This window comes from Mobula hypostoma, chromosome 8 (genome assembly GCF_963921235.1).
Source record: "Mobula hypostoma chromosome 8, sMobHyp1.1, whole genome shotgun sequence".
In the NCBI taxonomy this organism is placed as follows: domain Eukaryota; kingdom Metazoa; phylum Chordata; class Chondrichthyes; order Myliobatiformes; family Myliobatidae; genus Mobula; species Mobula hypostoma.
Window position 1 is genome coordinate 86,564,451 of NC_086104.1, and position 16,440 is coordinate 86,580,890.

Sequence of the window (16,440 nt, forward strand, 5' to 3'; positions counted from 1 at the left end):
AATATTCAATGATAAAATTAATTTTCGACACGGTGTAAGTGTAATTATTCTCATAAATGTCCAATAGTAAAGATTACTGTTTGTCTTTTTTTAAAACCAATTTCTTAAAAGAGTGGATGCGGAGAGGATGTGTCCTATAACGAGGGAATCTAGGAGCAGAGGGCACAGCCTCAGAATACAAGGACGTCCCTTTAGAAAAGAGAGGAAGAGTGATCAGCCAGAGGTGGTGATTCTGTGAAATTCATTGCCGCAGACAGTTATTGGGTATATCTAAAACGGAAGTTCTTGCTAAGTAAGAATTTCAAAGGTTACAGAGAGATGGCAAGAGAATGGGTAATAAATCAGCCATGATGGATAGCGGAGCAGACTCGATGGGCCAAATGGCCTGATTATGCTCCTATGTTTTATGTTCTTATGGAATTAATCTAATTTGTCAAAATAGAGCACTAATATCGAGGTGTAGTGTAGACTCGGTTTCAGCAAATATCCGCTAACATATTTGTTTATATAATTCGCAAACTGTTCAACTATTTGCGGAACAAGAATTGCGAAAAAAAATCATCCCTTTAACCAGAATTCAAATTTATTGTTTAAAAAAAACGTTTTGTACCCAGTGGTGTTTCGGCAGCACGTCTCCAAGATGTTGATGGCCATAAATCTCAGATTAACCCGCCTGCTGTTCCGAACAGAAGGAGAAATAACAATTGCTCTGAATTTTGATTATTTTCTGGAAAAGGGGCCAAGGATTTGAACAGGATTTTAGATGCGCAGGCCCGTACTTGAGTGTCATTGACCCATTACGAGAGTTTGGAAATCCATTTTAAACCCGCATTAACTTTCTCCTTATTGTTACCTAAAGGCCGCGCGTTACACCGTATTTAGGAGCTTGTTCAGTAATAACATTGTTCCATCGTAATCAAGCGTAGATGGGGCTGGTCTGATCAACCTCGCCTAGGCTATAATCCGGCGATTCTCTCACAGCAGGGTGCATAGGGTACTACACATCAAGGGGCTTAGAGACATATTTTGAATTTAAAGCATCTTATTAAATGGAATAGAAATTGTAAACGGGAGCGAGGTTTTTTTTAATTCTACAACTTTTGTATCCAAAGTATCAAGCACTACCCATCAACTGACTGATGTGTTATAAATAATGGCCGAGAGGATTTTTTTTTGGTTAAATGGAAAACTTTTGGTTAAAGTGAATCCTACAGGTGTGGAGAAATTAGTCATTACCGCTACTCCCAAACCTGTCCCTGTTTTCACTCTACTGTTTGACTGCTGTTCATTTTAAAACTGATCGTTAAACGCAATGGGATTTTAATATTAACGAGATTTATTTGACTGATTAACGGGAAAGGGACAATATAGTTCCCGAGAGCTAAACTTTAAACCAGCGCAGATCGATTATTTAAAAAAATGAATAGATGATTGAGGGGGGATCTGATTGAAACGTATAAGATCCTAAAGGGATTGGACAGGCTAGATGCAGGAAGATTGTTCCCGATGTTGGGGAGGTCTAGAACGAGGGGTCACAGTTTGAGGATAGAGGGGAAGCCTTTTAGGACCGAGGTTAGGAAAAACTTCTTCACACAGAGAGTGGTGAATCTGTGGAATTCTCTGCCACAGCAAACTGTTGAGGCCAGTTCATTAGCTATGTTTAAAAGGAAGTTAGATATGGCCCTTGTGGCTACAGGGGTCAGGGGGTATGGAGGGAAGGCTGGGTTCTGAGTTGGATGATCAGCCATGATCATAATAAATGGCGGTGCAGGCTCGAAGGGCCGAATGGCCTACTCCTGCACCTATTTTCTATGTTTCTATGTTTCTATATTTAGTGATCTCAATCTTGAGTTTTAAATTAGCTTTAACTTTATTTCTGCTAATAAAACGTCAAGAAAAGGGATTGTCTGGATTTAGACATCTACTGAGCTCCGCTGTCATGATAATGTTCAAATCGTTTTTGTAAGGAAAACTAAACGAGTAATGATTATTAAATCAAATCCGGTAAATTAATAACAAACAAGTAAATTAGCCTAATAAATAGCTAAAGAGAGAGCAACAATCAAACAGGGAGATTGGCTAAAGGCTGCGTAAGTACTGCATCCCCACTCGCCTCCTAAGTCAATAACATTTACAAAAGGTCACATGTTGGCTCTTAAATGTTGCCTCCGCAGGCCCCTCCACCCCGCTCTGCTTTATGAGCAGGCTGGAAGATGTTCACTTCTGCATCGTGTTTCAACACTACGTAAATTCCAGACAATGTCCGGAGTGGCGTGTGTCGGCAGCATCGGGCTGCTTGTTCCTTTCCATGTCATGCAGTGAAAGTTTGATTATGATTAAAGCGCAAACGTGGCGAGCGCTCTGTGGTTTCAATTATTCATGGAGAAATGAGAACGTCCGCCTGTTGAACTAAGATAATATATTTGCAGCAGAATGGCAAGATCTCGAGCGTTACCGCATTCATAAATCGATGTCTGTATGGAGCAGCTTCCAAATTAACGCCGCGGGCTTTCTCCGTACTGTTGTCCCCAACAGCCAGAACTCAAAAGAGGCCTTTCGCTTGGGTACCCTAAATTGTGCGGATGATGGTGGGGTCACGGGGGTTTGCAAGGTAGCAACGATAAATCGGGCTGTTTTAGCAATTGCCCTGAATCCCTCTAGCCTTGCAATGAAAATATTGGACGTGTCGGTGTTAAATTATGCAATAGCTGCCCCCATTAAAGTTGATGAAGACGAATGGGTATCTGTCCCGCTTGCGCACCCTATATCCATTCCAAGTCCTGTCTCATTTAGGATGCAGTACTCAGATATCAGAATGTCTGGTCGTTATTGATAGTGAGGAGGTTTTCTCGGGCCACCGCAGAATGCGGAGATTGTCTGGACTTGTCAGTACAAACGGGTGGAAACTGATTTTTAAAAATATTGAACCCCGCGTATGAATGCAGAAGAAATTGCCCTCTACTGTTTTCCCTCAGTCCTGGCAAATATCCCTATTCTTTACACCTATACGAGCTGCAGTATTTAAATAATGTTTAATGGTCCTTAAACGAACACATTAGCTACCGTTAGTAAAATTAGATGAAGTGAAATTATTGAACCTCAACAGAACTCAAATTCTGCCCAAACCACATTTCCTTCCTTCTTTAATTAGTGAAAGATAATTACATGTAGATACTCGCTCCAAACAACTTGAGACTTATGGGTTGATTAAATCACATTGTAATTTAATTGCGCTGAATTCCCGCATGTTAAACTCTGGTTTACCCCAGTTTCCAACACCATGACTGTCACTAAATCTGCCTCCTAAACCATCGGCCGGAATACTGTAAACAAAAGTCAGCCGTGTATCCAAATTAGCCCCCACAGTATTATCACCAGTCAGGCTTTCTAAAGCTGCTCTACAGGGGGAGTTAGATATATCGAACTCCGTTTATTTCGCCATTTCCACGGCATCGTAAATAACCCAACGAGTGCAAATGCCAGGAGCTGAAGCCCCAGTCGTCAGGTGCATCAGCTTCAACTATCCACAAGCTGGGAACAGCCAGTGCACTCTGTCAACACAAACAAGAGATTTAAAGCCAATAATAATTCCCTGTCACTTACTGATACCACCACCTGTGCACAGGCGTATTAAAACCGCCATTACAAATTCTAACTTAAAATGAAGAAGCCTTAATACTTAAGTACAACAAAATCACGAAGGCCCTATTATTGTTAGAACAACAATCCTCCACGGATTGGGCTGTACTACAGGCACGTGTTTCCCGGCCCCAGGAGAACACTTTGACCAGCGACCTTCCCTACCGGAAGAGGCCAACTACGATCCAAATTTTAAAACACAACCAAAATGTAAATTAAAATTACAAATATTTAATCACAAACCAGAATGCCAATATATATTTTATTTCGCTTATATGGCGTTGTTGAGAATATGTCAACTTAATTTTTAACAATTTTTGTTCTTTTTAAGTCCCGAGCTACAGAAAATATTGCAGATCAAGTTCCGCCATGTCTTTGAAAACATGACTGGAGATATTGGGTTTGAAACACTTCTCAGAAAGAAGGTTACATTTTAAACAAAAACTTGTATCAGCTACCTTTCGACACAACGGACACGTTGTAGCTTCATTATCCACTGAATCTGTTCCCCCCCCCCATCTCTTTTTGGATCTGATTTATAACGTACCAACCTAATGAATGCTGGCGAATAACGTTCAGGCGATGGCATTTCTGGGACATCGCCTCAATGGAAACCCGTCCTTCTAGGGAAAAGGAGGCTGAATCTTTGCCCCCAACTCCAACTGTGGAATCCAAACATTAAGTGTTATTACCATCTGCCTGACAATGGTTCCTCTCAGCATCGACATGGCTTCTGAAGGAAGTATTCACGTTTCGTTCAATACGATCGTGATTGGAAATCGGCGGTAAAATAGTTACCATTTCGAATGTCCAATCCTATACGAAAACTTGTCCGAACTCTTAAGAGTTACAAATAATCGCCTAAACTGCACAATAGTCGCTGCCATCACATTATCTCCAGATCACGGAATCTGTAACAGTTGTGTTATCGTCCTAAACTGCGTACCACAGGTTAACACTTGCATTGTACAGAATGCAGTCTTGTGGAATCAAAATCGGACAAATCTGATTCCTCACACGGAACTTTTAAAGAGCGATATTTTAAAAAATCTTTTTGGGAAAAGCTATAGACAATATCATAAATAGTCAAGAACTAAAATAACGATGGACACAATGCACGGATAATTATACGTATTTAATATATTTAAATATTCAGTAACAAACACAATTGAGAACGTACATTTGGAACCACTATATAAAAGCTAACAGTTAAGAAAATAAGTTGTGTAGAAAAGGGATTGCATTTAATTTAACAGTTGTCAGCTTCACACGGGTCTGTATATGGGTACCAGAACTGAATAACCAAATCCCATTTAAGATCGTATAAAATAAACGAACACATTTTACATTTGTTTGGAAAATGAAAGTCGATCTGAAAGTACTAAAAACGAAGCATTTAACTTACTAAAACAAACACAGAACGTCAAAATAGATAACGAAAGTATACAATATCACAGTTTTTTTTATAAATAAATAAAACGAATAAATTATAAAATGTATTCATTTAGCAATACATATACTCAAAACAGTAAAATTATATGCAACAAACTCATCATTTACGAAGGAGGGAAACAACGTGGAAAGCGTCGAAAAATTAAGGCATTTACATCATCTTACTGAAATATCCGGGTCAGCAATCCAAGGCATTTGTGGCTAATCTAAAGGAATGTTCTAATACCGGCTTTGTTCAGACAATTGACGGTCTCAAGTGTCCAGCAAGTCACAAAGCTACATTAAAGCTGTTTATTGTTTTTGGACCTAAAGGTGCGGTCCGAGATGAGCGTCTGGTACACCAGGTTTGTTGTAGGAGGAATGAAGCGATGAAACCAGTTCATTTGAGCACGGGCTGGGTAAACAGTGGTCTGATGATGAGAATGATGATAAAGGCACGGTTTGTCGCCCCCTCTCCATGTACTAACAGGCCGGGCGCACTGGTACCTGGAGCAAGATTACTTGCCTGTTCTCTGACGGGTGGCATTTGTTGATGTGCCTGGTGAGTCCGGGCGAGCTGTAGAAAGTGGCCGCGCAATACTTGCAGGGGAAAACCTCGGTGGCATGCAGGCGGAGGTGGCGTTCTTGGCCACCCTTACTGGCCAAGTTCTCCCCGCAGAGCTGGCACTCGGGGCCCGGCGGCAGCTTGTCGGGGGGTGGCGGCGGCTCGGCTCGGTGAGCCAGCAGGTGCTTCCTCAGGTAAGCCTGGCGCTTGAATCTCTTGCCGCAGCGGCAGCATTCACAGTGGCCGCCGTCTTCGGAGCCGCAATCGGCGAGCGCCGAGCTAGGCTCGGGGCTGTCCCGCTCGGCTTCGGGCCCGGGCCCAGACCGGGGTTCCGCTCCGACGTCTGCTTTGGGCTGGTGCGGGGGTCGGGGCTTGTGCCAACGGCGGTGCGACGCCAGGTTAGCCGGGCAGCTGAAGACCTTGTCACACTCGGGGCAGCGGTAGTCGACCCGCACGATGCGAGAGCACTTGTGCTGGGCCAGTGCGAACGGGTCGGCGTACTCCTCCTTGCAGAGCTGGCAGATGAATTCGCCGAGAGGGCGGCCAGGTCCCAGTCCTTGGCCAGGGCCCGCACCCATGCGGCCCGCCTTGCCCTCGCCCTCGGGTGGCGCCTCTTTGATCCGTAGCCCCAGCACCGGCGAGGTCGTCACCTCGTCTTCAAAGGCCAGCTTCCTCGCCGCCTTGGCCCGGCGGGCCGCTGCTCCCGCTCCCATTGGTGGCTTGTTCCTGCGCTCGGCCGCTTTGGTGGCGCCCCCTGCCCGGGGAGACGGCGAGGAGGAGCCGCCGCCTCCACCTCCATCACCTCCTCCTCCACCGCCGCTGCAGCCCAACTCGGCGCCGCCCGGGGCCGCCAACAGCAACATGCGGTCCAGGGCGTTGAAAGTGGCCGCCGGCCCTGGAAACGACTCGGCGGTAACCGGGGAGCCCAGGCTCACTGTCCGCTGGCCGTACATGCGTTCTCTGCTGACGGGTCGAGCCGGGCTGGACAGCGGTTGCCCGGGACAGCCCGGCTCCAGCCGGCCAAACACCTGCGCTCCACCCGGCTCCGGGGCGGCTCCTCCCCCCACCCCCTGGGGCAGAGGAGGGTCCGCCGGCGGCTGCTGTACCGGCGGCTCGGCGGCATCGTGGCAGCGGATGCGATAGGAGATGGGCGTGGATCTCCGGCTCCTCTTCACCAGGAATCCTCGCGGCATCGTTGGGGAGAGCGGGCGTGTGACGAGAAATAATTGTTTTAAAAAAGCAAATTTGAGTAAGCAGAAGGCACTTGACATCAAATAAATAAATAAATGCACTGTGAACGCCAGTTAGGAGCTCCCGTCGCCCCGCACTATGTGCCCGGCGGAGCCCGCTGCGTGTGTGGCATGGCGCCAGACCACCGCCAGCCTTCCCCGCTGCTACTGCCCGTACTCGGGGATCCGGCTCTCGGATCTAGCCTCTTCCCTAGCTCCGCTCCCGCCGCTCCCTTTAAAGGCGGCCCCGCTCCCATTGTCCTCGCCCGCCTGGCCGAGCGGCCGGGCAGCCAATCACAGGCGCGGCTGACTGGAGTTTAGCCAATGGGGAGCTGAGTTTCTTCAACCTCTCTTCCCCCCCCCCACCCGGGCCGTGCAGCGGCTCGGGAGGGGCTGGGAGCCGATGTGTGTAATTCTGAGTGTGCATATGTGAGTGAAGGGCAGAAGGGATGGGTTGGATTAATTGCCATCTCATCCCTTCCCCCTTGGATTATACACCAAAACGCGAGGGGCAGAGTACTCCCAGCTGATAGGGATCTCGAAACTTTACAATAGAACCAATGTTTTCCCCTCCCCACCTGCCTTCTTATAAATCGCAGAGTGCAGAATTACCCGCCTGTGACACGCAGATTTTTGAGCGGTCCAAATCTGGATGGGAGTGTGTGTTTATTTCCAAGGCCATCTAATCCCAACCCTCTTCCAAAAGTTCCGATGACAGTCTATTTCAATCAGAGGAAGATAACCTTAAGGAATGGGGGGGGCGGAATGAAAATGTGGTGAAGGGGAGCAGGTGGAAGTGGCGAGGAGCTGATCTCAGGAGATTCGGTAAAAAAGGGAGTTCCGCAAGTTCAGATGTTCACAAGAAGACTCGTATTTACATCAGCTACACCCATGCAGTTGTCGACAACAACCTTGGTGAAATTCCAGCTATCGGTACTTCTTGGTCACTGAATTTTCTCCACTATAATTGGTGCTGTTTCCAGCCAGAGGACTCACCTTTTCACTTCCCCCACCCGCCCACCTTTGCACCCCCCTCAGGTAATTGTTCTTTGTGGGCGTCGGGGATGAGACCGAGCAGATGCGGCCGGTCTGCGGGGGCTGGCCTTTGCCCGCGCGCGTGTATGTGCTCAGCCCGTGGCTGCTGCCACACGCCCGGCTCCGCCTCCTCTCTTCGGCCTGACACGCGTCGGCTCTTTGTCGGTCTGCAGTGGGAGGGGGGGTGACTGGCAATCTGCCAACCACAGCCGTCCATCACCATCAGAACCCGCAACAGCATCCGCACACTCTCTCAGCAGAGAGAAAGAAAGGAGGCTGATGTCTAGGGCAACACAAAAGCTCCCTCCGCAGCCGTGGCCTGGGCTTTGTGAATGAAATTAACCTCTGTCCATTGAAACACGAGCCCAAACAATGAAGGCAGGGGCTGCTCCGCGATCGCCTCGCATCGTAAAGGGCAGACGCTGTGCTGAAGGAAATCGCCACATTTCTATCATCTGTTACACGATCCGTCTCAGTCGCTGACAAACGGGGTTCATCACCAACTTTCCGCTCTTCCTACCTCCGAGAGAAGGCTGATGTTTAACTCCATTTATGAGTGCACTTGGCAAGGAGCGGTCCTCATAGTTATCTACGTCCCTCACCAGACTCTCTAACTTTATCTCAAGTAGTCCATCGGAAGGACTGGCGGCTGCGGGACGAGTCGGCGGCTCTCATCTCTCCCGTTCTTGCGCCATCCTCGCCGTACTATCAGAAGTAAAAGTTAAGAGCCCCTTTCCATTCAACATTTACTACTCGGTCGTTTCTACCCCTCACTTGCTTCCTTTTCTCACAAGCATGAAGGATGGGATTTAAATCCGCCCCTCTTCAATGAAATATTTACCCAAAAACCGCAAGCCGCCGCGAGAACGCCGAGATCAGTACACATTATTTTCATCAGATTTATGAAACGGTCTCACTTGCACTTAAAGAACTAAAATAAAAAAAACACATGGTTAACCTCTGATACAATAGTGCTCATTTTGTCTGACAAATAAAACAGATATAATAAATAGCCCTCCTCTCAGTGAACGCTCCCTGCAAAGACAGAAATTAGAGGGGAGGAAGAAACTATGCATAAAATATGCGGAGATGTGTCGCTTTTGTTGTGCTAAATAATTGAGTGTGCAGTGTGTGTGAGTCTCCGGGTTGTTTTGGCTGGCCGCGCTCTGTTGACACGAAATGCTTTTATCTCGCTTTTGACCAGGAGATTGAAGGGCACGCGAAAGGCACGCGGAGGACTCGGTTATTGTGCGGGATATTAGCATAAAGCTGCTGGACAAATTAAGATAATTACACAGCAAATCCGAATCTTGCAGAGATTTACGCTTAAAAAAAACATCAGTTGGCAAGGGCGAAAGCCTGCATTGTCAACTTTGTGTTCATTGAACAGCGAGTCTGGTAAGGATTGATGCTCGCAGACGTAAAATAATCGTACACTAAAACTCCAACACCGGATTCCATTTGCCGGAGGGATACCACGCATATTTCAGAAGTATGCATGCATCAGTAGAAGTGCTTAGAATGGGACAGGGGTTTCATTAATTTTAGGGTAACCATTCTACCTCCAGGTTTCCCTTGAAGGTAAATACGTTTCCTCTTGGATCAAACCCCGTGCTGTCTGCTCCCACCCCCCGGAACGTCCTAACTCCCTTCTCACAGGAATATGATTTTAAACATCGAATAAATTGCATCTGTTTTCAAACTCTCCAACGACTTCTCCCGTAGTTTGGAGCAGAGGATTTGGCTGGGGTGAGGTCACGGGTTGAGTTTGATTTTCAGGACATTCTTCCTAGGGTTAGGAAGAACGCGGGGACCTGTGGACCTGCGTCCTACTTCAAATGACGGTCTTGATGTTAATAATTCTTCAAAATTGTACATTACTGCCTGCCCTTTACACCACTGAGCAAATTACATCTCTGACTAAATGTTATTGTGGAACACCACAATGCTAGCTGTATTTTACGGACGAGCGAATTCTTAACTATATTTTTGGCTCATTACAACCTAGCCACACTATGCCCTCATAACAGAGCTTTATGATTCCTTCGTGCTTGGACTGACATTAATGTGTGCAAATTACTTCACCGATTGTGTTTAAGTGAATGCGGATTATAATGCTGTTATACAGAATCTAGTTTTAAGGCTAGGAATCTGGTAAATGTGGGAAATCAATAACAGAGGTGGTTGTGTTGGAGGTGCTGTCTGTTATTAGAACCAAAGAACAAAATTTACAAGTATTTGCTTAAATAAATACAAATGCCAGATCTTAGGTGTTGAACCGAGAGATAGTTCAGTTCTTGCTGGTGAAAATTGAGGTACGCGGGTCTCGGTTCCTCTGACTGTCCAACCTGCATCATATGAGGAATCCAAGATGGTTCTCAAGTTATGGTCAGCCACATATGTAAAGTGTACTGATAAATAGACCAAGTTGTGTGATCTATTTCAGAGCTTGAGTAGCAGCTTCAGTCGGCAGCGTGCACACAACAGGTTAGAAATAACGCGCTTCCAGGAAGTGTCAACGCATACTACACACTTTACCTTCTACAGGCAGAGAAAGAATAGGAGGGGGTGGGACGGGTCCGAAATAGGTAGAATAGTGCAAGAATCCCCTGGATGTCCCAGATTGTTGAAATCTGGAGAAAGCAGTAGTCGTTCAGGGAAGTACTCTGGCATTTTAACCACAAGGAAGAAATGTAGCCTTTGCAGGGGAGTCTGTAGTTCGGAGAAAAGGTGTATATCTGAGTCCATTGGCATGATCACGGGGATCATAGGATGCTTCCTAGACGCTCAGGTCAATGATGCATAGAAATTGCCGGGGGGGGGGGGTGAGGAGGTGGAGATTGTCCAGCCAGAGGTTATGGTCCATTTGGGAAGGAATGGTAATGTTCTCCGTTAGAAGGTTTTCAAATGTGATAGTGAGGGGGCTGAGAAGGGAAGGGTTACATAGAATATACAGTACTGTATGTCGCGATATTTTTAAAGGAACAGCTACAATTGTGAGATGGCAAGATATGACAGGAAGCTCAACAAATGGGCCATGCATGCTTATCAGAGAAATATAAATGGGCAAACCTGCGGCTGGGAGAGTACTATAGGTTCCTGAATGTTGGATGGAGATGAAGGAACAAATGTAAAGGTAAATTCCAGAAAAATGCAAAAAATAATCAGGCAGTCCAAGTATTGGTTATCAATTGCCTAGAAAAGCAAACGTTTTGAAACGCATTCAAGAGAACACTTTAATCAGTATGTAGCAAGCCGAACAAGAGATGAAGCGGCACTGAACCTAATGTTAAGGAATGAACCTTAGGCAAGTAGAAAAATAGTAGTGGGGTATTATTGTGGAAAAACACAAAGAATAAACAAGAATAAATAACAGATCAATCACGACCTTGTGTTCGGGCGGAGAAAGGCTGAATGATCAATTGACCTTTTCCTGCTCTTATTACCTACTTTCATGTGTTTTTGTAGTTAATCATAGTTTTACATAGTTAAATATAAGTGATCTAGAAACTACAGGAAGGCAAATAAATGTTTCAACAGTAAGGATGAAATCAAGAAGAAATAGTGAAAGTTGGGATGAACCATTTGATCCAAAAGAAAGGGAGAAGCTAACTACCAGAACCTTGTCCTTGGATGTCAAGGGACATATGAGGCAGCACAAGATGAAAGGGAGGAATTTTCTCACAAAACAGAGGAATTTTCTCAAGGAGAAAATCAGCAAATCAAAATGAATGTATGAAAAAATGGCAAATAAAATCATGGAAAAGTTTAAAGTATTTTTGTGAATATAGCAAAGGATGTGAATATACAAAACGTGTCCTAAAAAAGATCAGAATGGAAGATCTCTTTATTCTAAATAATTACGTGGAACCTGACTTCACACAAGACAGCACCAATAAGGAGGAAAAAATATATAGAGAGATAGAGAGAAAGATATATAAATGTGGAGGGGGGGGAGTAGTGGAGGATCCTTAAGCTGTAGCTAGGCCCAGGTAAAATGTATTCTGGGGGTGGGGGGATATAAAGGAATGTGATTAAACTGTGCACAGACCAGTCTATTATTTTGAATTCTTCCTGGTTATAAGCATGATGCAGCACACTTTAAGACAGCTAATGTTGTATCATTATTTGAAATTGAAACAAGTAACTAGAGAACAGGTAGCCTAACAACAGGAAGGTTTATCGGAAAAGATGTAGAGGGATGTTCATGCCAGACAGCTTGAATTCGTTAATGGGTGGTCTTTTATGAAGGCTGATCCAAAATATCTATTTAGAATGATAGCTATGTTCACTTCTGCACCCAGTCTATCATTTTCCCTTTAATAGAATTTACTGTTTCCATTGCCATCATATTTCTTTTTACATATTTAAAAATAAACTTTTGGTTTTCTTTATTTTACCTGTCAGTATTTTTGTGCATCCTCCTTGATTCATAGCTTAACTCCTGCAGTTTCTGTATTCCACAATTTTTTCTGCAGTACCTGGCACAATTTACTGCAAGCAGCTTTTAAAAAAACTCAATTTTTCCACATTCTAAGTAACTTTGTGTTTACATTACAGTGCTGATCATATTTTCTTGTGTATAGATTATAATACCAATTGCTCATTGCAATCATTCTTAATTTCATTTGCAGCGACACATTATAATCTTCAGTCCTCCTTACTTATAAAGATCCTGTACGTGTTTATTGTGAAATTTCCAAACTGGTTGAATTTTACTTTATGTTCATTACAATGCAGTTATTACTTTCTTAAATATGCACAACATTGACTGTACTGTGTGTGATATTACAGTGTGATTATTCTTAATTCTGGATTTACTTCCGCTGCTTGTACTTTACTATGTGCATAATGCTGTAATGTGCTAAATCACACTCTAACCCTAAATCTACATTTACATCTGCACATTACAATACTGCTTGTATATTTTACTAATATATTATAATGGTGATATAAGGTAGAAAATGCTGGAAATACTCTGCCCATCAGACAGTACATGTGGAGAAAGAAATAGAGTTAATATTTGATGCCTCCAGTCATTTACTGTACTTGTTGTGATCAGCTATGAAAACTCCTCCATAGGTCCAGAATTGTATTTGGTGGAGTCATGAACCAGAGGGGGGTACAAGGTGTCAGAGGCTGAGATCAGATTGGCGTATGATAAGCCCACATTGTGCTCACTTCGGCAGCACATATACTAAAATTGGAACGATACAGAGAAGATTAGTATGATAAGCCCACTATTCTACAAACCAGTTTGTTGATCTTTGTAGCACTCCCTCTGCAATATTTTCTTTTTTTAGTCAAGAAGACTGAAACTGTGCATGATACATCAAGTGCACTCTCATCAAAGCCCTCTATAGTTCAGAAGGTCTTGACTCAAAACATCCATTTCCTCCACAGATACAGCCTAACCCACTGATTTCCTTCAACTTTTTATTTGCTCCTCTACATAATAGCACTTGCAGTCTCTTGCGTCTCCGAAATAAGGTATATTTGTATTCAAATTCTAAAGCAATAAACGTCCTTAATTTTTATGTTATTTTTATTTAGAGATACAGTGCTGAACAGGCCCTTCCGATCTAACGAGCTGCACGCCCAGCGAGCCACCCGTTTAACATCACAGGACAATTTACAATGACCACTTAACCTACTAAACAGTACATCTTTGGACTGTGGGAGGAAACTGGAGCACCCAGAGGAAACCCAGCCAGTACACGGGGAGAACGTACAAACTCCTTACGTAGATCTCTGCTTATTACAAATTTCACTTAAAAGTATTCTGTGCGTGTTGTTTGCTGAGTGCATATTACTGTGTGCACATTACAACGCCCACTTTACTTTGTAATGCGCCTTTAAAATTGACCGTTCTTTACTGTGGCGCATAATAACGCTGGTATACATTACCTTGTACATGATGGCTACATTGCAAAGTAGTGTTATGCTGCTGTTTGCCTATTAAAATACTGCCGGGCTCATTATAACGTTTTATTTTGTATTTTTCCACAATGCAGCACGTTGGTTCCTGTACTGCGTTACACTGTCCTAACCATATTACAGTGCTGTATTTTATTGTGAATTTAACATTGCTAACTGAATTTAAGTGGATTATATTGGATTGTATTACTGCCTTCATGTTACAATGCTGAATAAACTTTACAGCAGCACATTACAATGCTATTTCGCAGTACTGTTTGCGGAGTACCAAGTTCCTACTGCATTCTGTGCTCATTACAATGCTAGTTGCTCTTCACCGTCGCTTTTCCGAACACTGCCTAATCGGACAATGTTCGATTAGGGGGCAAATAATTTGGAATTTGAACTGTTAAAAGATGACCAACTTGGAAAAAAAGATAATGTAATAAATTATGACCGTTCACGGATATAATAGTTTCTTTTGTTACAAGCATTTTCTAATCCCGATAAGGTTTGAATTATATTTAGTTATTTCGCTTCCCGGGATTTTGAACACTTGTTTCGCTTCGTGCATTTGATTTAATCAAAAATTTACTTCCATCGGCTAAAGTGCTAAATAATTACATCTCCCTGGAACACGGTCCTTTCCTACGGACCAGAAGGCTTATTTCGCATTGGAAGGGATTTTGATTTCTCATGGGGTGTTATTGGCTAGGGACTGTGCTAAATGTCCTGGTTGGTTTCAGAGGCAATCCCGTTGCATACGCGGCTCTCATTAACATACAGCTGTAGATTGCTATGTGGCTTAAGGCTCCTTCGAAAAGTACACACCAGGACTTATCAGCACAAGCCGTGTGCGTGCAGCCCGGCCAGACGGACAGCGAAACAATCTGCAAGACTTCAAGGGCCACACAGCGATTCCAGCAGGAAGATCTACATCTGTTGTATACAAGGCAAAAAAGTGCCCCCCCACCCCCGCGCATTCGCGCCACATTTGGCTATCCCGTTTTGCTTTAAGATACCGTGGTGCGTTTCACACACACGTAATATTACGCGTGTTGTTGGGAACGTTATTGTTTACGTGTTTTGCGCTACCGCTTGTATGACTCTCCCCAGTGAGTGAAACATAGAGCGGGTTTGTTGCCGCGGGCTGCAGAAATGGGGATGCATTTCGAAACGGAAGGGGGGGGGTGGAAGAGTAAGTCAAGAACTCACGATGCCAGAACAGAAAAGTAATTGAAACGGCAAGGACAAATAAAACTCCTGGGAATTAGAAACTCTTGGGATCATTCCCGACCCATCATTAAAATCCCATGTCACTTTAGCTCGATATGTTTTCAGAGTAACTGCAAAGAAACGATTGATGAGAAGCCTTCAGCTCCATTCGCTTCACACGCTGCCCGGACGAAGTTCAGAAATCAACAGTGCACCGCGCAGATTTCTCTGGAAATTAGCATTGTAACTTGCAGGCGGTAATACACAGTGGCGTCACCTGGCACTAAAGGGACGGCCTCTGTACCTTATCGCAATTAATGGTACCGTGAGTGGCTAGAGGCATCAAAGTAACATCTGCCACTTGGTTTCCTTTTTTTTGTTACAAGTAACACTGCGCAGGCGCTAGTCTTGAATCTAAGGTGTAACGGTGGTGACTACGAAAATGATGGGACTTTGCATGCAGCGTGTCTCAGTGCAGCTCTTGAGATTCACTTAGCAAGGGGAACTCTTTCAGGGCACAATTTTCTCAAATCCTGTTTTCTTTTGTTTTTGGAGAGTGGGGAGCGAAATTTACAGCAAGCACGGGGCTAGGTTGCCTTGGCCGAAGGACAGGGTGAGATTTCCCGTGTTAAATACATCCAGGGCTCGTTTCCACAATGCAAGATGTGTATTGGTGTGGATTCAGAATGGCAACACTCACTGATAAAACGGATGAGAGGAAAGGGACAAATGTTTTGCATTCAAGAGAATAAAACAGTTTTTATTATTATTTCAGTGTTAAGAAAGCATTCTCAGGTAAATAAATGTAGAAGGCAATTTACTTCACGACCGAGCTATTACAGCGCGCCATCTCCCGGACAATTTTTGCACAACGTTCCTGCGCGAACGCAAGTTAAATCAATTAATTATCCATTCTTTTTCTATTACAGCAAGCGTTGAAGCAAAGAAACTAGGGTACAAAAAGACACCGGCTATTGGCTGACGTCTAAACAATACCAGGCAACGCAAACATAGGGAGGTGGTAACTGTTGTAGCGCAGGTAATTTAGGAGGCTCCTTTCGATCAGCTTCTGATAACCGTCCTGTTCAAATTGCTTTTCCAAAAATGCCTTTGTATTCCCCGGTACCAACAACTCACCGTCTGCTATCAGGCGAATTAGCTCGTCGATTGGCTGGGCAACATTTAACTTTGGGACGGAAAAGAAGAATAATTATCTAGCTCAAACTGTTCACAGGGAATTTCCAAACAAATCTCTGTTGGCCAGTCCGGCCTGACTGTGTTCCTAAAGCCCGTTTTAGAGTTAACTGGAGGAGAAAATAATGACAATTCAAACTTTCCTCAAAATAATTCCAAAATTCCGCTTGGGAACTAACTCGATTTTATATCGGCCTTTCCACCCGGCAAGCGGCC

General features: G+C 44.3%; 2 protein-coding genes and 1 pseudogene across 2 annotated transcripts in view; 1 reads left to right on the forward strand and 2 right to left on the reverse strand.

The window, feature by feature from the left end:
• Nucleotides 1-4,761: 4,761 nt before the first annotated feature.
• On the reverse strand, nt 4,762-7,078 carry LOC134350159 (insulinoma-associated protein 1-like). Its single transcript, XM_063055116.1, has one exon. The coding sequence runs from the start codon at nt 6,904-6,906 to the stop codon at nt 5,554-5,556; it is 1,353 nt and encodes a 450-aa protein (XP_062911186.1). The 5' UTR covers nt 6,907-7,078; the 3' UTR covers nt 4,762-5,553.
• Nucleotides 7,079-13,072: 5,994 nt separating this feature from the next.
• LOC134351258 (U6 spliceosomal RNA) lies at nt 13,073-13,130 on the forward strand (annotated as a pseudogene).
• A 2,698-nt stretch (nt 13,131-15,828) lies between these two features.
• cfap61 (cilia and flagella associated protein 61) overlaps nt 15,829-16,440 on the reverse strand; it is a 187,128-nt gene continuing 186,516 nt past the window's right edge. The window contains exon 26 of the mRNA XM_063055117.1: nt 15,829-16,216. Within this exon, the coding sequence (XP_062911187.1) occupies nt 16,016-16,216 (201 nt within the window). The 3' untranslated portion in view covers nt 15,829-16,015. The remainder of the gene's footprint in view (nt 16,217-16,440) is intronic.